This window comes from Sus scrofa, chromosome 7, assembly GCF_054392235.1.
Source record: "Sus scrofa isolate SSC_HxYL_T2T_F1_AM1 chromosome 7, Sscrofa_HxYL_maternal_Yorkshire_Landrace_v2.0, whole genome shotgun sequence".
Taxonomy (NCBI): domain Eukaryota; kingdom Metazoa; phylum Chordata; class Mammalia; order Artiodactyla; family Suidae; genus Sus; species Sus scrofa.
Window position 1 is genome coordinate 19319392 of NC_139389.1, and position 21776 is coordinate 19341167.

Below are 21776 nucleotides of genomic sequence, written 5' to 3' on the forward strand. Positions count from 1 at the left end.
ACATGAGGCTGTCTGGTTTTCCCAGCACCACTCTCTTATATTCTTGCCTCCCATTTCAAAGATTAATTGACCATAGCTGTGTGGATTTATTTCTAGGCTCCCTCTTCTATTCCATTGGTCTTTGTGTCTGTTTGTACACATACTGCAGTGTTTTGATTACTATAGCTTTGTAGTATTTTCTGAAGTCTGGGAGAGTTACACTTCCTATTTAGTTTTGTTTTTTTTTCCCCCCTCATGATTGCTCTGGCAGTTCTGGGTTTTTAATGGTTCCATATGAATTTTTGGAATATTTTTTCTAGTTCTGTGAAATATGTCAGGGTAATTTGATAGGGATCACATTAAATCTTTAAACTGCTTTGGATAGTATTGCCATTTTATCTTAACAATATTCTTTCACTCCATAGAAGGTTAATGTTTTATAGTCCTAGTGTATTCACCTCCTTGATCAGGCTTATTCTTAGGGTTTTTTGTTTTTTGGGGGTTTTTTTTTGGCTGCAATTTTTAAAAGTATTGGTTTTTACAGTCTCTTTCTGATATTTCATTGTTAGTATACATAAATGCATTACTGAATGCTAATCTTCTATGCTACTTTGCTGAATTCATTTATCAGATCTAGTAGTTTTTTTTAATCCGGTGAATTTTATTATATTTATAGTTGTACCACTATCATCACAACCTAAGTTTAGAACATTTCCATCCCAAACCCCCAGTCCATCCCTCTCCCTGAACCTGTCCCCTTTGGTAACCATAAGCTTTTCAACGTCCATGACTCTGTTTCTGTTCTGCAAATAAGTTCATTTATATCCTTTTTAGGTTCTACATAGAAGTGATAGCATTTGGTGTTTGTCTTTCACTGTCTTACCTCACTTAGCAGGATAGTTTCTAGGTCCATTCATGTTACTGCAAATGCCATTATTTAGTTCTTTTTATGGCTGAATAATAATCCATTTTGTATATGTGCCACATCTTTTTTTTTTTTTTTTTTTTTTTTGGTCTTTTTATTTGTCCTTTTAGGGCCACACCTGTGACATATGGAGGTTCCCAGGCTAGGGGTCTGATTGGAGCTGTAGCTGCTGGCCTATACCAGAGCCATAGCAACACCAGATCCAAGCTGCGTTTGCGACCCAACCACAGATCATGGCAACGCCTGATCCTTAACCCCCTAAGCGAGGCCAGAGATCGAACCTACAACCTGTTGGTTCCTAGTCGGATTCATTTCTGCTGTGCCACAACAGGAATTCCATACCACATCTTCTTTATCTGCTTCTCTGTTGATGGACATTTAGGTTGCTTCCATGTCTTGGCTATTGTATGTAATGCCGCAGTGAACACTGGGGTACATGTTTTTCAAGTCATGGTTTTCTCTGTATAGATGCCCAGGAGTGGGATTGCTGGATCATATGGTACTTCTATTTTTAGTTTTTTGAGGAACCTCCATACTATTTTCCATAGTGGTTGCACCAATTTACATCCCCACCAACAGTGTAAGAGGGTTCCCTTTTCTTCACACCCTCATTAGCATTTATTGTTTGTAGACTTTTTGATGATGGCCATTTTGGCTGGTGAAAGGTGGTACCTCATAGTAGTTTTTCATTTGCATATCTCTAATAATTAGTGATGTTGAGTGTTTTTTCTTTCATGTGTTTTTTGGCCATCTCTACGTCGTCTTTGGAGAAATGTCTGTTTAGATCTTCTGCCATTTTTTTGGGGGGGTTGATACTGAGCTGCAGGAGGTGTTTATGTATTTTGGAGATTAATCCCTTGTCAGTCGTTTTATTTGCAAATATTTTCTCCCATTCTGTGGGTTGTCTTTATTTTGTTTAGAGTTTCCTTCACTGTGCAGAAACATTTGTTTAATTAGGTCCCATTTTGTTTATTTTTGTTTTTATTGTCATTACTCTGGGAGGGAGATCTGAGAAGATATTGCTGCAGTTTATGTCAGAGACTCTTTGGCCTATGCTTTCCTCTAAGAGTTTTACCGAGGAAAACTCTGGTCTTATATCTAGGTTTTTGATCCATTTTGAGTTTATTTTTGTGTACGATGTTAGGAAGTGTTCTAATTTCATTATTTTACGTGTGGCTGTCCAGTTTTCCCAGCACCGCTTACTGAACAGGCTGTCTTTTCTCCATTGTATATTCTTGCCTCCTTTGGTCTTAGATTAGTTGACCATAGGTGCATGGGTTTATTTCTGGGCTTTCTATCCTATTCCACTGATCTATATTTGTTTCTTCCCAGTACCATACTGTTTTGATGGCTAGCTTCGTAGTATAGTCTGAGTTCAGGGAGCCTGATTCCTCCAGCTCCATTTTTCTTTCTCAGGATTGCTATGGCTATTCAGGGTCTTTTGTGTTTCCAAGCAAATTTTAAAATACTTTGTTCTAATTTGGTGAAAAATGTCATTGGTAATTTGATAGGGATTGCACTGAATCTGTAGATTTCCTTGGGTAGTATTGTCATTTTAACAATATTGATTCTTCCAATCTAAGAACATGGTATATATTTCCATCTGTTGTATCATCTTTGATTTCTTTCATCAATATCTTATAGTTTTCAGAGTATGGGTCTTTTGTCTCTTTAGGTAGGTTTATCCCTAAGTATTTTATGCTATTTGGTATGATGGTAAATTGGATTGTTTCCCTAATTTCTTTTTCTGATCTTTCATTGTTAATATATAGAAATGCAATTTCAGTGTATTAATTTTGTATCCTGCAACTTTATCAGATTCATTGATGAGCTCTAACAGCTTTCTTGTAGTGTCTTTAGGATTTTCTAGGTACAGTATCTTGTCATCTGCAATTTTACTTCTTCCTTTCCAACTTGGATTCCTATTACTTCTTTTTCTTCTCTGATTGCCATGGATAGGACTTCCAAAACGATGTTGAATAATAGTGGCGAGAGTGGATATCCTGGTCTTGTTCCTGATCTCAGTGGGTTCTTTCAGCTTTTCACCACTGAGAATGATGTTGGCTGTGGGTTTCTCATACATGGCCTTTATTATGTTGAGGTAGGTTCCCTCTATGTCTACTTTCTGGAGGATTTTTTATCTGAAATGGGTGTTGGATTTTGTCAAAGGCTTTTTCTGCATCTATTGAGAGGATCATACGGTTTTTATTCTTCAATTTGTTAATGTGGTATATATATCACAGATTGATTTGCAGATACTGAAAAATTCTTTTAACCCTGGGATAAATCCCTCTAGATCATGGTGTACGATTCTTTTAATGTATTGCTGGATTCAGTTTGGTAGTATTCTGTTGAGGATTTTTGGATGTATGTTCATCAGTGATACTGGCTTGTAATTTTCTTTTTTTGTGGTATCTCTGTCTGGTTTTGGTATCAGGGCGATGGTGGCCTCATAGAATGAGTTTGGGAGTGTTCCTTTCCTTGCAAATTTTTTTGGAATAGTTTCAGAAGGATAAGTGTTAACTCTTTAAATTTTTGATAGCATTAGCCTTTGAAGCCATCTGGTCATGGACTTTTGTTTATTGGTGGTTTTTTGTTTTGTTTTGTTTTGGTTTTTGGTTTTTGTCTTTTTGCCTTTTCTAGGGCTGCTCCCACGGCATATGGAGGTTCCCAGGCTAGGGGTCCAGTTGGAGCTGCAGCTGCCGGCCTATGCTAGAGCCACAGCAACGTGGGATCCGAGCCACGTCTGCAACCTACACCACAGCTCACAGCAATGCCAGATCCTTAGCTCACTGAGCAAGGCCAGAAATTGAACCTGCAACCTCATGGTTCCTAGTCAGATTCGTTAACCACTGAGCCACAACGGAAACTCCTGTTGGTAGTTTTTAAATCACAGTTTCAATTCAGTACTTGTGATTGGTCCATTCATATTTTCTATTTTCTTCTTGCTTTAGTCTTGGAAGACTATACCTTTCTAAGAATTTATCTGTTTCTTCTAGGTTGTCCGTTTTATTGGCATATAGTTGCTTGTAGTAGTCTCTTATCCTTTGTATTTCAGTGATGTCCATTGTAACTTCTTTTTTCATGTATGATTTTATTGATTCGAGTCCTCTTTTGATGAGTCAGGCTAAGGGTTTATCAATTTTGTTGATCTTTGCAAATAACCAGCTTTTAGTTTCATTGATCTGTTTCCTTCATTTCTATTTCATTTACTTCTGCTCTGATCTTTATGATTTTCTTTTCTTCTGCTAATTTTGGGTTTTGTATGTTCTTTCTATAGTTGCTTTAGGTGTAAAGTTAGGTTGCTTATATGAGATTTTTCTTGTTACCTGAGGTAAGCTGGTATTGCTATAAACTTCCTCTTAGAACTGCTTTTGCTGCATGCCATAGGTTTTGGTTGTTGTGTCTTTGTTTTCTTTTGCTTCTAGGTATTTTTTAATTTCATCTTTGATTTCTTCAGTGATCCATTGGTTATTTAGTAGCATGTTGTTTAGTCTCCATGTGTTTGTGTTTTTTGCAGTTTTTTTCTTGTCGATTTCTAGTTTTAGAGCATTGTGGTTGGAAAAGATGCCTGATATGAATTCAGTTTTCTTAAGTTGACTGAGGCTTGATTTGTGGCCCAGAATGTGATCTCTCCTAGAAAATTTTCCATGTGCACTTGAGAAGCATGTGTGTTTTGGCTGCTTTTGGATGGAATGTGCTATAAATATCTCTGAAGCCCATCTGGTCTAATGCATCATCTAAGGCTTGTGTTTCCTTGTTGATTTTCTGTCTGGATGATCTTTCCATATCTGTAAGTGGGGTATTAAAGTCCCCCACTATTACTAGGTTATTGTATATTTCTCCTTTTAAGGCTATTAGCAATTGCCTTATATATTGAGGTGCTCCTATGTTGGGTGCATATATATTTATAATTGTTATACATCTTAGATTGATCTTTTGATCATTATGTAATGTCCTTTGTCACTTGTAACATTCTTTATTTTAAGGTCTATTTTGTGTGAGTATTGTTATTCCAACTTTCTTTTGATGTCTGTTTTCATGGACTATTTTTTTGTTGAATTCGTTTATCAGATCTAGTAGTCTGTGTGGAATCCTTAGGGTTTTCTATATATAGTATTGTATCATCTGCATATAGTGACAGTTTTATCTCTTTCCTTCCAATTTGGATGCCTTTTACTTCTTTTTCTTGTCTGATTGCTATGGCTAGGACTTCCAGTACTGTATTTAATAGAAGTGGTAAGAGTGGGCACCCTTGTCTTGTTCCAGATTTTAGTGAGAAGGCTTTTAGTTTTTTTCCATTGAGTATTGTATTGGCTGTGGGTTTGTTATCAATAGCTTATATGTTGAGATGTATTTCCTCTATACCCACTTTTGTAACACGAATAGATGTTTAATTTTGTCAAATGCCTTTTCTGCATCTGCTGAGATAATCACGTGGTTTTTGACTTCTTTGTTAATGTGTGTGACGTTGATTGATTTGCATATGCTGAAGCATCCTTGCTCATGTGGGATGAATCCCACTTGGTCATGGTGTGTGATCTTTTTTATGTGTTGGATTCAATTTCTAATATTTTGTTGAGAGTTGTTGCCTCTGTATTCATCGAAGATATTGACCTATAATTTTCTTTTTTGGTAGTGTCTTTGATTTTGGTATTGTGGTGATGGTGGGTTCATAGAATATCTTTGGGATTATCACCTCTTTGGTCTTTTGCAAGAGTTTGAGAAAGAATGTTATAAATTCTTCTTTGTACGTTTGGATGTTTGGTAGAATTCGCCTAGGAAGCTATATCTGTTTCTTCTTGATTCAGTTTTGGTGGGCTATATGTTTCTTCTAGGTTGTCAAATTTGTTAGCATGTAATTGTTCATAGTATTTTCTCTCTATCTCTCTTTTTTTTTTTTTTTTTTTTCATTTCTGTGGTATCCATTGAGATTTCTCTTTTCTCATCTCTTATTTTGTTTATTTGAGTTCTCTCTTTTTTTTCTTGGTGAGTCTGGTCAGAGGTGTGTCAATTTTGTTTACCCTTTCAAAGAACCAGCTCTTGGTTTTATTTTTTTCTATCTTTAAAAAAAAATGTCTCTGGAGTTCCTCTTATGAATCAGCAGTAACAAACTCAGCTAGTATTTATGAGGGTACAGGTTTGATCCATGGCCCCACTCAATGAGTTAAGGATCCGGTGTTGCCGTGAGCTGCAGTATGGGTTGTAGACCTGGCTCAGATCTGGTGTGGCTGTGGCTGTGGCCTAGGCTGGCAGCTGTAGCTCCAGTTTGACCCCTAGGCTGGAAACTTCATATGCCATGGGTGTGGCCCTAAAAAGACAAAAAATAAAAAAAAATCTTTATTTCCTCTCTTACTTCTGCTGATTTTAGGTTTTGTTCTTTTTTAATTCTTTTAGATGGCAGATTAGGTTGTCTGAATTTTTTTGTTTTTTGTTTTTTTTAGGAACTTCCCTCTAAAAACTGCTTTTGCTACATCCCATAGATTTTGTATGGTTATATTTTCATTATCTCATTTTCTTTTTGATTTCTTCATTGACCCATTGGTTTTTTTAGTAGCATGTTGTTTAGTTTCTATGTTTTCAGTTTTTTCTCATTTCTTTCCTATGGTTGATTTCTAGTTTCCTGCTGTTGTCAGAGAAAATGCTTGAAATAATTTCTATACTCTTAAATTGGTTGAGGTTAGTTTTGTGCCCTAGTATGTGGCCAATCCTAGAGAATGTTCCGTATGCACTTGAAAAGAATGTATATTCTGGTTTTGGATATAATGTCCTGAAAATATCGATTAAGTGTGTTCTAGTGTGTCATTTAGGACCTCTGTTGCCTTACTGATTTTGTGTAGAGGATCTGTCCCTTGATGTGAGTGCCGTGTTAAAATGTCCTATTACTGTATGACCATCAGTTTCTCCCTTTATGTCTGTTAGTATTATGTATTTCAGTGCTTCTATATTAGGTGCATATATGTTGACAAGTGTAAAATCTTGTACTGATCCTTTCACCATTGTATAGTGTCCTTTTATCTTCCTCATGGCCTTTGTTTTAAAGTCTGTTTTGTCTGAGTATCACGACTCCTGCTTTCTTGTTATTTCCTTTTGCATGAAATATCTTTTTCTGTTCTCTCACTTTGAATCTGTGTATTCTTTGCCTTAAGGTACATCTCTTGTAGGCAGCATATTAAAGGTCTTATTGATCTAGTCCACCACTCTGTCTTTTGATTGGAGCATTACGTCCATTGACATTTAAGGTAATTATTGATGCATATATATTTATTGATATTTTAAACCCTGTTTTCCAGTTGATTCTACGTTTCTTCTTTGTTCCTTTTTCTTTTTGTGGTTTGGTGATTTCCTTCTATTTTATGCTTGTGTTCTGTTGGTTTTTGTGAATCCGTTGTTTGTTTTTGATTTATGGTTGCTCTGTTTTTCACGTATGTTAACCCCTTCCTATACTGCTTGCTTTAGCCTGCTAGTCATATAGGCTCAAACACATTCTAAAAAAAAGAGTCTAAATTTTCTTTTTTTTCCCATTTTATGATTTTAATGTCCTTTTTTACATCTCTGTGTTTATCCTTTTGCTGTTCCTTGTATTTATCACTGGTTTCACAAATAGTGGTTTGTTTGTTTTTTTTTTCTTTTTGGTTTGTATACTGGCTTATTTAAGTGATTACTTTCCATTTGTGATTTCCTCCATCCTATATCATCTTCTTTTCTTTTTAGTGAAGACCTTCCAATATTTCTTGTGGAATGTATTTAGTATTGCTATATTCTTTTAGTTCTTGTTTGTCTAAGAAATTCTTTATTTCTCCTCCAATTCTAAATGATGATCTTGATGGGTCAGGTATTCTAGGTTGCAGATTCTTCCGTTTCAGAACTTTGAGTATATCTCGCCACTCCTTTCTGGCCTGTAATGCTTCTGTGGAGAAATCAGCCTGATAGCCTTATAGGGATTCCCTTGTAATTAACTCTTTGTTTTTTTTCTTGCTGCTTTTAGTATCCTCTCCTTGTCTTTAACTTTGCCATTTTTTATTATAGTATGTCTTGGTGTAGGTCTGTTTGGGTTCAGCTTGTTTGAGACTCCCTATGCTCCCTGTACCTGGATATGTTTCCTTCTTTAGATTTGGGAATTTTTCAGCCATAATTTCTTCAGATACATTTTTTAATCCCCTTTTCTCTTTCTTCTTCTGGAATCCCTATTATGTATAGATTGGCACACTTTGTATTTTATCCTATAGATCTCTTATATAGCTTTTATTTTTTTTTTTTATTTAACTTTCTGTCTGCTGTCCTGATTGGGTGATTTCCATTATTCTATCTTCCAAGTCACTTATTTGTTTCTCTGCATTATTCATTCTGCTATTCATTGCCTTTAGCTCAGCTTTCCTCTCAGCAAATGAATTTTCCAATTTATCTTGGCTCCTCCATATAGTTTATAGTTGGTTTTTACAGTAACCTGCATTTCTGTCAATAATATTTTCATTACCTCCTTTTTGAACATCGTGTTAGACTGCAGAGGTCTCTTTCATTGTTTGCTCCTTCAAGGGTATTCTCCTGTTCTTTTAACTGAGAATGGATGGTTCCTCTACTTCTTCATTATGCTTATACTTCTCTTACTCTGTGAGGTTAGGGAAAACAATTATCTACTCTGGTTCTTGGAGGGCTATTTAAATGTGGATGGGTCCCTGGGTAGCTTGTGTGGGTTTATTACTATTTTTTGACTTGAGGGGCTGCTTTTGGTTTGGATGCTTTTTATCTCCTTCCTTGGTGTGTGCAGCCTTTTATTCCCTTAATAGGGGGTGTGCAGGTGCATGGCCCATGGGCATTCCCAGGGGAGATGGGGGTGACAGGTGGCAGCCAGTCCTGGGGTCCTCAGCAGGGTTGGTGGCTGCAGGCCACACATGCCCTCAGGGAGGTGGCAGTGGCAGATGTGCCCAGTTGCAAGACCTTGGCAGTGGCAGGCCACACCTACTTCTGGAGTCAGATGGCAGCAGTGGCTTGAGCCTGCCCCCATAACCCACACAAATGGTGCCCTGCTGCCAGAGAGCCTGCATACAGAGAAACAAATTTCTATAGCAGTCACACCCTCCGCCCACCCCCTCACCTCTGACACTCCCCAGCAGTGACACTTTGCTTCTCTAGCAGCCCAGGCCTCCTCTTGCACTGCTTGGCTATGGTACATCACACCCTAGCACTTCCAGGATGCTTCCATGCTGCCAGCCCTAGTCCTCACCCTAGACTGACCTCTGAGGCCCAGACCTCAGCACCTGGACCCTGTCCACCCCAGTGAACCAGCATCTCAGGCTGGACTGCACTGGGTGGTGGCACCAACCATTTTGCAGTGCTCTCTGCTTTGCCCTCCTTAGACCCACTGCTGGGCTTTTTTTTCTTGAAGCTTTGAAGCTTTCCCTTCTGCCTCTGCTGATCTTCCCGCCAGTCAGGGGGCCTCCCAGTGTGCAAAAACCTTTTCTGTTTCACAGCTCCCTCCCAGGGGTGCTGGTCCTGTCTTGGTTCCTTTCTCTCTCTCTTCTTCCTTTTGTCCTACCCAGTTATGTGGAGATTTTCTTGCCCCTTAAGTCTGAGGTCTGCCAGCATTTAGTAAAGGTTCTGTGAGAGTTGTCCTACATGTAGATAAGGAGTTTTCGGATGTATCTGTGGGAGAAGGTGAGTGCTACATTCTACTCCTCTACCGTCTTGAGCCAGTCTTTTTTTTTTTTTTAATTCTTATGTGTCAGGCAGTGTTCCTGCCATTTGCATGCTTTATTTGGCTTAATCATTACAACTCTGAAAATGGATGTGTTTTCCCCGCTTTATAGGTGGGAAAACTGAGGCTCAGAAAATATAAATAACTTTCCCAGGGGCACAGAGCTGAAAAATAACTAGAATTTAGACCCCAGGATTTCCACTCTCTACTTTGCTCTGTATTAACATAACACTGAACTCTCAGCATTATTCTTATCATTGTATCCTTGTACTCTCAGAAAATGTGTTAATGTGAGATTTCTAGAAATGAATCTGTATATAGGTTTGGCAGGCAGACTCTGGCACTGGATTCTGTGCCCTAATCTGACAGGTCTAGTCTCTCTGTCTCTGTGGTTGTTGCCCTCGTCCAGCCCACATTATCTCTCATTAGGACCACTGTTTCTTTTAAAAAGTGGTCTTGAAAAGAAGCAGATCTTTTGGGGGGACCACACCCATGGCCAGGGATCAAACCCTAGCCATAACAGTGACAATGCCAGATCCTTAACCGCTAGGCCACCAGGGAGATCCAACCAAATCTTTGATGGTCACTCTTCTCCATAAAACTATTCAGTGATTTACTTATTGTCTGTAGGACTTTTCCTGGTCTGCTGTGCCCACATCCCCATCTTCAGCCGCCTTGCCCTTATCGTTGGTGATTCATCAGTATTCTCATTCACGCTGCCTCCACACATCTCTCCTCAGCTCCCACTGGTTTTTTTTTTTTTTTTTTTTTTTTTTTTTTTTTTTTGCCTAGTTAGCTTCTATTTCTTTCTCAATTCTCAGCTCAGGTGTCACTTCCAAAGAGATTCTTCACTGACTCCAACGCAGTCTGAGTAAAATTCTCCTTGTTATATATGCCCAAGTAATCCCATATTTCCCATTTTCCATGTTCCTCAGATTTGCAATTCCTTGTTCAAAGTATGCAAAACATCATAAACTCTCTGAAGCAAAGTCAGTATTAGTCATTTTACTGCCCCTTACAAGATATTAAAGAGAAATAAATGGAGTACGTGTATTCATTCATCTTACAGATGTGATTTTTAGTGTCTGTTTTACAGTAAACACTACTTTTAGCTGTGGGGATACAGCAGTGAGTCCCAGCCCTTGTGGAAATTACATCGTAGTGGAAAAGAGAATAAACAGATATATTGTATGTCAGCTGATTAAGTGCCATAAAGAAAAGTAAAGCCAGACTAAGGGGTAGAGACTGTTAGCAGGAGGTAGGATGAAGAGCATTGTAGAAATCAGATCAGGTGGTCGAGGCAGGTGTTTTGAAGAGGTGACCCCAGAGCAGAGGCCTGAATAAAAAGAGGAAGTGGGAGGCCTGGGAGGAGGTGATCCACACGTGTGAAGACCGAGCCAGGGATGAGCTGAGCAAGGAACAGCAGGAAGGCCAGAGCGATTAGAGAAGATGCGTCAGGAGGAGAAGAGGAGGGAGTAAGGTCAGAAGGACAGAGGGTGAGGGCAATGTGGGGTAAGGGTTTGGGTTTATTCTAAATGTGAAAGGAATCTCTTGGAGCTATTTAGCCCAAATTGAAAGTCCAGTAGTCACCAAAATGTCCTGTGTGACATAGACCAACCCCGGACATTCTCAGAGGTTACTTCCAAAGGCCTTGGTGAATTTTCCAGTTTGTGACTGCGGAACCTTAGTAGAAGTTCCTATCTCTCCCTTAAAATGTTTGTTGAGAACTGTTTATATACATGTGCTCACTCTTACAAGCTAATTCCATGTTATACTTTAATATTTTCTCTGAAGGCTTGTTTTCTCTTCAAAAGGTTGAGGGGGGTTAGAAATTCCTTTCTAATAGTTCCCATGTATGCAGTTCTGGTTGTAATGAGATATGAGTGGAAGGTAGTGAGCTAAGCTTGAAATGTGTTCATTGACTCTATAAACGTTAAATGTCTCTGTCCTGTATAGTTAGAGTTAACATTTCAATGGTGAATTTAGGCTAGGAAAAGCTTTTTTCTTTTTTGAATATCAGACTATTTCAGGTATTTCAGGAGCAGTCAAAGAATTCCCACATAGCCTTCACCCAGATTCTTCAGCAACATTTTATCATATTCACTCTATCTTTGTATCAACATACATATTTTTCTAAATTATTTGAGAGTAAACAGCAAATGCGGTGCCCCTTCATGTCAAGATATTTCAGTATGTATTTCCTAAAAACATTCTTCTGTGTAACCACAGCTTGGTTTTCAAAATCAAGAAATTAACATTGAAGCAGCACTAGTTTCTGATTTGTGGACCCTGGTCAGGTCTCACCACATGTTTCAGCAGAGCCATTTATCTCATAGAAAACCTTGGCTCACCTGTTGCATGTGGTTGTCATGTCTCCTTAGGCTCCTTTAATCTATACCAGTTTTTTGGTCTGTCTTTCATAGCCTTGACGTTCACAAAGAATGCAGGTCAGTTGCTTGGCCCTTGATTATCTTTCTTCGTCATTAGATTCTGGTTACGTGTTGTGTCAGTGTCTTCTTCACATTAAATCCCGTCAGGAGACACTTGAAGTCATTTTGTCTGGTCACTAGTGATACTAATTCTGATCATTTGGTTAAGGTGGTGTCTGCCAACTTTCTCTCCTGTAAAATTACTGTTTTTCTCTGTGGAATTAAGTATCTCGCAAGAAGCCTATTATGCGTCAGATTTTCACCCTCTAGTCTCCACTAATTGATCCAAAAATTGGTTTATGCCTGAATCAAATACTACAGTGATGATTATCAAACGGTGATTTTTTTAATTTCCATCACTCCTCCTATTTTTCTTCATTGTGAAGTAGAGCTTTCCCTTCTCCTAGTTATTGATTCATTTATTTATATCAGTATGGACTAACCCCATGAGTTATAATCTGTCATTACTTTCATTTTTGATGCTCAGATTGTCCCTTTCATGCCAACTTCGGAGTATTTTTGACATGTCCCCCACCTGTTTTAGTGCTTTTTTAGTAGCCTATGGCACATCAGATGTTCTAGGCATCTTATCTCTAAGGAGTTGATAGACTAAACAGTGGAGGAGAGGAAGAGTTTGATAGGTAGGTTTTAAACACACAGTACAGCAAGGCATTCCCAAAGCATCAGGAGCATAAAATATCCAACTCTCAGACCCTCCCCCTTAATTTAGAGGTCTCACACTGGGCTGATGTGTATTTTCATTGCACGTGGAGTTTTCAACTTTCCTCAGGTTTATCACATTCTGGCATTCCCATACTTTTAATTATAGGGCAGAACCAGTCTTCCTCAAAAAACAGTAATTTGGGTATGCTAAATCTCATTTAAACACAATTTTTAATTAATTAGGGCTGCCTTTTAAGATAACTGGAAATTTCTTTATCCGAACCGTTAACTCACACTAGCATTTTTCTCCCTGATAGCTTATGTCTAACGTCTAACCTGATATTAAAAAGAGGCAGATTTCTGCATCATATATGGCATGAATTTCCCTCAGTGGTTACTGATCTTTTTGCATAAGAGTGAACACCCAAATCACGGGGGACCAAGCCGTGGTTGATAACAGCTAATGGCATTGCTATAGATGGGACTCCTTCCTTGTGGGAGATTGTTTTGTGATTCTGTACATTAACACAGGAACTAAAAGCATTACATTGCAAAAATAGTACAGTTTTGAAAATGACAGTGAAGGAAAGTGTGTACTCTAAGTCGGAGGTTTCCAAACTTCTTGGTTCATGATTTTAGTGTCTTAGTAATTTTTTCACAGCATCCCTAGACCAGAACTTTCTTTTATTATGTTACAGTTTCTAAGGGTTTCTTTATGAAGAAGTTAGGTTAGAACAGCTTAAGAGTAGCAATTCTGGTGGCATCCCACAGATGACACTGTGTTTTTCTTGAAAATAGTCTGGAGTGCTGTGTTGCCACAGTTAGGTAACTGTGGCTGAAGTTGTCATATGTGATTGTAACTACTAAAATTTATGTGCATGTAAACAGAGACCAGAAGGAAAACACAGAGCAGTTATGTTGGTTCATAGATGGTCATAAAATTTTTAGATTCTTTTAAATCATGTTTTCCTCTCATTTGTTTTCTTTTTTTTTTTTTTTTGGAGGGGGCACCCGGATATGAACTGGGGACCCGTCATTTGTTTTCTGATTCTTGATCTCTGTGTGCTATTGAGGCACTTATTCTTAGTTCCTTCCTACAGCAATGAATAGTACATAGATGGTTTCTTTTAAACCTAGGTCAATAATAAAAATAGTTCAGGAAATTTTATCACTAAGGTAACCTAGCCTTTTATAATTGAAATTAACTGTGTTCTCTCTCAGGACCACAGAGTGTTTTGGTTGATCACAGGAATTATGTTTATGGGAAGTGGCCTCATCTGGAGGCGTTTGCTGTCATTCCTCGGACGACAACTAGAAGCTCCTCTGCCGCCTCTGGTACGAAGAGTCTGGTTCAAGCAATACAGAAGAGGGGTTATAGTCACAAGTTCCAGAGTCCTACAGCCTGGGCCTAATTGTCACAGGCTTTGTGACCTCAAGCAAGTTACTTAATTTCTCTAAGCCTCACTCAGTTTCTGCATCTTTTGATGAAGTCAATGCTTCTGCTTCATGTAGTTAAAGGGAGAATTAGATAATATGTGTAAAGCACTTACTAGCATAGTGCCTGGCGCAAGAAATTAGAAGTTTATTTTGTATGGAACACTGTAACCAGCATTGTCCATTTAGACATGTTAGTAATTTGGGCACAGGTTTTGTCATATCATACCCCGGATTGCAGTATAGAAAGCATTTAGAGTGTTCCCAACAGGTAAAGGTAGGAAGGTTACCTTCTTTTCTTATCTTTCTACTACCAGTTTACTCCCTGGAGCAAGTACTCCAGACACTGATACATGGCTTGCTCTCCTTCCCTTGTTTCGTGGTTAATGTATTGTTTTACTGGTGGCTTTCTTTTTAAGCAGACATAACTAAACTTACGGATTTTCCTGCTTTATTTAGGTGGCCTCCTTACCTAAAAAGACCCTGCAGGCAGATAGAAGGATGGAAGTGAAACACAGCTTCAGACCGAATGGACTTGGATCAAGCAGGAGTGTCCTAACAAACCGTTAGGAACAACCCAGTGGAAACTGATTTTTTTTTTTTTTTTTTAATGGCAGTCACAGAAAACACCTGATACTCATATTTTCTTCTATAGAGTCAAAGACTTGAGAAAAAAAATCACTGACATTTAAATTATAATGTCTGTTGATAAAAACATGGCAGTCACAATATTAGATAATAGCATTTTCAGAATTCTTAGTACAGACGCAAAGCACTTGCTTTGTAAAAGGCCAAAATTTTATTTCCTACAAACTTAAGGATATGTAAGGCATGGAGAGATTAACATAAAAAATAGCTTGTGGTATTGAGTTTTAATTTATATATATCCACAAAAGTACAGACTTGTACCAAACAAAACCTGGAAACTTGACAGCCCACAGTTATGAGACCAGGTAGCCATAGTTCTTAGGACAGGGAGTCATGTTCTCTTGAATTTCCTCTCAGGTAACTGAAAAGCTAGCAAGGTGTATATTAAACTCTGGGAGTTTGTGCTTTAAATCAGTCTTTGACATAACCTTACTTGTCTTCTCTTTGCCCCCTTTTTATGTAAGGTGAGTAAAAAGAAGGAAATGAGAATATCAGCTTTATACAGATTCCAGTTAATCAGGATTTTACTTTCTCAGTCTGTGAAACTATTTTTCTTTGCTTGGCTATAATTAAAGTCTTTGGAAATAGAATTGAAAGAAAGTATTTCCATCCTGTTACTATGTTTTCTAGAGGTTAAGTACAGTTATGCAAGAGAACATTATAGTTATCTTTATCTTCCAGAGATAGCATATGTAGAAGGTTCTGGAATGTCCACAGCAGCCTTGGTACTGTAAGTGTAGTAATAAATAATGCGTCCCCTGCTGATTGTGGGGGATACCTGATAACTTAATCTGTCATGTAAGGAAGTTTAGGGGTCCATTTACCAGGTTGTTTGGTGCAAGGAGTTAAAATGCTCTTCCACTAACTGATTTGAAAGAAAAAATAGTTACAAGTAGTTTTCCCGCTTCCTGGGTTTGGTTATGAGAGGACGTTAGGATGGCATGGAGCAGGCTGGGCTTGTCTTAGAGTGCACTTTGTGGTATGTTGGTTGAAACGTGATGTACAGCACTCTCTAGCATCTTACATCTGTTTAATTTTCAAGGAAAGTATCTGACAACACTTAGATTTCACAGGCCACACTTTTCTTCAGCACACCTCGGAGCATGCTGCTGCTCTTTTTGATCTTATGTTATTACTGTAAAATAAGTAATACTACTTAACTGTGACATGCGAAGAATTGGAAGTCAGAGGGCAAAATTTGATTTGACTAAGACCAGGCATAAAAGAATTTTGGTCTTTTTTTTTCTTTCCGGTGTTACGTAGTTTGTGGAGTTGGGTAAAATAATTTTTTGATGAGTCATGACTCATCACTAAAAAAGAAAAATAAATGCATCTACCTCATAAGTCTGATAAAGGGAAAGTAATGATGGCTTATAGATTTTTCGAAGGTGATTAGATTAAGGATGTTTTCCAGATGGCAACTAGCCCTACTTTAGTTAACAATCTAGATGGTTGTTAAAGAGCCCTCAAAAATAATAAAAGAGCCTATGCCCCCCAAAAATTTCAGTTTTAAACTCAGAGTTCATAAACTATTTGTAAGTAAGGTGAAAGAATACCAAACAGTTATGAGTAAGCAGGTAAGCATATCCTCTTTAAACATGTACGAGTACAGGGAATGATAGTCTTAGTAGATGGTCTTTGGGAGGCCTCAAAGAAAAGGTGGCAAGACTAGACATCATCATTTTAAGATGCTGTTATTCTTTAAAAAAACAAACAAAACTGATGACCACTAAATATTATAAAAGCTCTTTATTTTCATGAGTTATTCTAAGAGTTGTACACAGCCTTGTGTTTTGGAATTGGAATATTAAACTCGCTTTAAATTCAGGATTTTCATTACTTCAATAATAACTACTGGGGTAGTCTAATGGGTAGAGTATGGAATAGGGAATTCACAGCCATGAGTTTATTTCCAAACTTGCTTCAGATCTCTTTAGGTCTGAGATACATGGCAGAAAAGAGTTCCCATCTAAAGCCTTGGAGAAGGTGGTTGCATACATATATACAGGTAATAGACAAAAACTGCTATTCTGTAAATGTGTCCTGGTATCTTGAAATAAAGGTAATTTTGAGTTAAATTGTTGAAGTTCAGATTTGTGTTAGGGTTTTAATCTCTATTAGGTATCTGTTTTTGTGGTTAAGCATTTTAGAATCACCGCTTACAACTATAGTTAATACATAGTAACGTGAAAATTTAATTCATCTATCAGGATAATAAGATTGTCAAGTATTGAGGGTTTTTTCCTGTATGCCAGGTTTTTACATATTTATCATATACACAAGAGTACAATATAATTTTTGAATATGAGATTACGATCATTAAATATGCTACATGAAAACTTCCGACTTCATAAAATTTAACATCCTGCTGCTTGCTTATCTGGTATGTTCAGGCATTGAGGAAAATATAAATCCTCAGGTAAAGAATGATCCTGTTTAAACATAGTCCCTATCATTTAGTGAAGCCTGACACTTCTAGAGCGACGGCAGTTGAAGGCGTGCATCCTTCTAAGGAAAAGATCTGGTGCTGAGAACATACCTCAACTAAAGTGCCCTGTCAGCTTGTTCTGCACTCAGACTTCTCAACTCGTAAGTCAGTACAACTAAGTAAATTTTAATCCCCTCAAAAGAAACTTCCCTTGAATTAAAAATAATTCTTCAAATAGGTTGAGCTGCCAGTAATTGTTAACTGAAAACCAAATGGTATTTTCTGGGTGGTTTTTGCTGTGCCGTAGGGAACTCATGCAGCTAGCCTACCTGTGTAAGAAAGATGAGACGGTGCCAGGAGTGATCCACGGTCCTGTCTGGGTATCTAATCTGCCTGTTGTTTCCCTGTATGTACTCACCTCATGCTCGCAATTGTAATTCCAGTAGCTTTCCCCCGATTTCTACTTTAACTGCACTCTTCAGCTGGATCCCCGTCCCTGACCAATTTCTGTACTGCCGCTTGGGAAGCTGAGAAGAGAAGGGCACTGGGCATGTGTTATTTTCTCCCACTTTTAGTATCCTTTCACTAGTGTCAGAAGAAAGAGGTTCTTCCCCAACAGCTATAGAATTCACTAAGTGCTGTTGACAGTAACAATCCCTGCAAAGTTTTAGTGAAGCTGAAATTCTGGGGTACGCTCCTTTCCCTTAACTCTGCCACCCTGCAGGACGTGCAGAGGAGATCTGATCGACTGGGACCAGCCCAGGAACAAGGGAAGCCCAGGCCTGCACCCCTCTTCTTGATCCCTTTTGATCTTTTCAGCCTCAAGACAGATCTCTCTCCTTCTCTAGTTCTGTTGGCACAACTTGTGACAGCCTAATGCCCCCCAGTCACCTTGTGGGACCACTGCCGATTAGCAGAGGGTCATCAGCTCTCAGAACGGTCATTTCTCTGAAAGCAACTGAGGACAGACAAAGACGATTTTTATATGTGTCCTTCAGTGCGTGAAACATTAAAAATACAGTAAATAGTCCTCCTAAGAAAGGACCACATCCTTTACAGCATGCTTTTTGGAGTTGTGAGGTTAGCCCTCAGCCCTGTACTTTTCTCCACGCTCTGTTTCTCCCTGTGCTTTTTCATGTATGCTGTGCTTTCTGTGTCACTGTGTTTGGAATGGTCACCAATTTTAAAAGCATTTTTTTAGGAGAAATTGTTAACAGCGGTTTTTCTACAAGATCATCAGAGAGGGGCCTTTCCAGGCATCAGAAAGACATAGGTGGCTCCTTTGGAAGAGGAAATAGGTCGTACAGCAGATCTGAGTACAGGAAACAAGTGAGGAGTAAGCTTAGAGGCAAAGGAAGCCAGAAAGTAAACTTTGGAAGGGGACATGCATAACCGGAGCATCCACTCTTTCACATACTTTGGTGTTGTCACCCTTGTCTGTATCCTCTTTCCAGATGGTCAGGCTGTTAGTGTGTGTGTCTCCACTCACAGGGGCCCCACCTCCAGTAGCATCGACCAGGGTCCACTGGATGTGCCACTTTGTCCACCAGAACGCTCACCCTGGAGATGACTCGGCGTGAGAGAGAGGGGCAGGCTAGGAAGGTAGAACGACATCTTTAATCTTGGCCGAGGCTGTAGATGTGAAGCGCCCCAGAGAGTCGGGCTCCCAGAGAACTCCTTCCAGCAGCAACAACAATTTGGTTCTGTAGGACACAACATGGAATTCATTATCCATTCATAATGTCTGTCCAGTTCCTGCTGTAGCCCAGGCAGCATCTTATGTTTTAGAGATTAAAGGATGAGTAAGACCTTGGCCCAACCCTAGGGCTTGAGTTTAAATGCCTTTTTTCCCTTTGTTAAATACCCCTTTCACAGATCTGTAGGTTTGGAAAACCACAGCAGAGGAAGTTCACTCTGGCCCCTTTTCCTTAATTTCTGTCCCAGACAAGTGCATGTCCTTACAGCATCCAAGCTGTGGTGCAGTGCCGACAGCGTGTCTGCAGTGGTAAGGATGCCCCTAAGCAGGCTCTTCACACCACCTCTAGGCCCCTGGTGTTTCAGGAACTGTCTTTCTAAATTGTCTTCAAAGCTTGTACAAGTTTTTAACATTTTCATGGGTGGCAAATCGACATACTTGGAGGTGGGTTTCGTTTTTGGAAACTCCCAAGAGTTTTTCTGGACCAAGGCTAGTAAATGAGGTGTGGCTGATAGGGTTTCATTCGAGCTGGGTGGGACCAGGAAGTGACCCAACCCTCTGTGAAGTACTTGTGTGCTCTAAGTGTCCTCTCCACAGTGTGGTTAAACCACCTTCATTCTAAGAGGCAAGTTTTCCCCTGCTCTGGCCCTTTCTCTGCCTAGTCCACCTACTCCTGTTTCCAGATCCACTCGGGCCCGGGGCTGAGCAAGGCCTTCCTCTGCCGTCGCTCTGACTGCCCTTGGCTTTTGGTCATCGTACATGGGACCTGGGTGGTCTTAGAGTGTGTTTCCTTTTTCCACCTAGACTCATGGGCAGGGACCACAGCTCAGGTTTCTTTGTCTGCTCCTTAGGTGCCCAGTGTAGTAACAGCTTGTAACACATTACTCACTGCTGCACCAGGGCTCGTGGGCTTACTGAAGGCAGCCCCACTCAAGAAAGTGCTGAGTCTTCCTAATTGTAGTTTGTTACTACCTCAGTACCTAATACTCACGTTTCAGAGAAAGAGGAATCTTCAAAATCGTAACTTTTATTCATCTCAGTACAAGGCCATCTGCTGTGATATCCTCAGATTATGTCCATTTTTTAAACATAATCTCTAATTTAGCTTTATACCGAGGGCCCCCAATCAGATAGGTGTTGTGAAAGTTGAGTGATTTTTAGTGTTGACTCATGAACTATAAATTAGGAAGGTGAATTTGCAGTGTCATACAGAAAAGAATCAAATATAAAGTACATTTAGATCATCTATACCACCTCCTACGGTTGGTATAAAAAAATGGTTAATTGAATAATTTTATATATATACATGGGTTTTTAGTAATATCTAACTTTGGGGAAGTGAATAAAATTTAAAATACAGGCCAAACTTATGATATTCCTGTGACCACATCTTTTGAGAATCCTCCCATAAGCTTATATTTCATCTTTTTTTGCTGTGGATAACCGTAAATTTTTTGTTTTCCAGGGTTGCCTGTAAATAAGTTAAAGCAAGGGCTACTTGAGTTTCGGCCAGTAGGGGGAGCCAGGGCCAGCACCTACCAAGCCCTACACCCCTGGTTATACTCAGATCTGTAAAGGCTTCCCCAGCCTTTTTTAACTCCCCATGTGTACACGTCTTAATTCTCCTCAAGAGCAGAGACTTTTTCTTCCTTCATCTCTCATAACCCAGCTCAGTTCTGTACAATGCCATATCCTAAAATAAATGAATGGAATCAGTGGTCTAGCTGTATATGTTAAGGTGAAAAACCCTTTAATCTGCTATATCTGTTAAAATTCAAAATGTACATACTAGCAGTCTTCTAGGAGTCTCACCAGCAGAGAGATTTGCATAATTATATAAGGGTAGAGCTGTAATACTGCTCACTAGAGCATTATCTGTAATGGTTAAAAAATAAACGGAAATACTGTCAAAATATATGGTGCACCCAGATAATAAATTACTATAGTCATGTAAAGAACCACTTCTCTACGTACTTATCTGGAAAGAGGCATATATGCAGTTTGTGGGTGTTGTTTCTAGAGTCCTACAAAAACAGTGTTGAAGAAAACCAAAATGGTTAGCCAATGTGGCAAGCAAGGGTCAGCACACTTTTCAAGTGCCAGGCCAAGATAATATTTTAGGCCTTGTGGGACATCAGTCTCTGAAGCAGCTAATCAACTGGCATCGTAGTATGATAGCAGCTGTAAAGAGATGAAGGAACATGGCTATATCCCAGTAAAGCTCCTTATAGAAACTCCAATTTGGACTTCATATAAATTTCATGTGTCACAAAATGTTTTTTTAAGATCATTTAAACATCATAATCATTTTTAGTTCATGAGCTTTACAAAAATAGGTAGCCAATTAGAGTTGGCCCACAGGCTGAAACTTGCCAACCCCTGCTGTAGAGGATGAAATCACAAAAATAAGATGGATTATGGTGTGCGCATTTCTTTTGCGTCCCTCTCTTTTTCAGACTGAAAAATCGAAAATATATACACAATGAGATCATCCCCAAATGCCAGCCTTCGGCCAAATGCAAATATCGGAGAAGCCGAGGCTTGGTGCTTACCTTTGTCTTTGACCTCACAGTGACCACAGCGCTCCCAAACCTGGAGCCTGCCTGTAAAACACAGTGTGTGTGAATGGCCATTGGGAAACATACCGTAATATGTTATCAACTTAAAATAAGGGAGAGGGCAGTTTTAGTTGTTTTTTTTTTTTTTTTCCAGAAGGTACTTACTTCAGGAGAAATCAGTACATATTGGGCCTGAAAGTGGTGAGAGAGACATTATTACTTACTGTTCACATGGATTTTTAAACTGATTTTAATTATACCCTTACACTCATATTGCTACATTGTGGAGAAGCCCTTTGACACCAGAAATTCTACTTACAG

The 21776-nt window shown here is 39.0% G+C and overlaps 2 protein-coding genes across 11 annotated transcripts in view; one reads left to right on the forward strand and one right to left on the reverse strand.

Moving 5' to 3' along the window:
• Window positions 1-16851, forward strand: part of MRS2 (magnesium transporter MRS2) — a 46848-nt gene extending 29997 nt beyond the window's left edge. For both annotated transcript variants that reach the window (XR_014809740.1, XM_001928036.8), the window contains exons 10-11: window positions 13913-14026; window positions 14585-16851. Coding sequence is in view for 1 of the 2 variants with exons in the window: in XM_001928036.8 (XP_001928071.2) it covers window positions 13913-14026; window positions 14585-14695 (225 nt within the window). In the remaining variant the exon portion in view is untranslated. The remainder of the gene's footprint in view (window positions 1-13912; window positions 14027-14584) is intronic.
• GPLD1 (glycosylphosphatidylinositol specific phospholipase D1) overlaps window positions 16508-21776 on the reverse strand; it is a 63880-nt gene continuing 58611 nt past the window's right edge. For all 9 annotated transcript variants that reach the window (XM_084967565.1, XM_084967568.1, XM_013977471.3 and 6 more), the window contains 3 exons: window positions 21621-21647; window positions 21450-21500; window positions 16508-18904 (listed from right to left, as the gene is read on the reverse strand). In XM_084967565.1, the coding sequence (XP_084823691.1) occupies window positions 18818-18904; window positions 21450-21500; window positions 21621-21647 (165 nt within the window). In that variant the 3' untranslated portion in view covers window positions 16508-18817. The remainder of the gene's footprint in view (window positions 18905-21449; window positions 21501-21620; window positions 21648-21776) is intronic.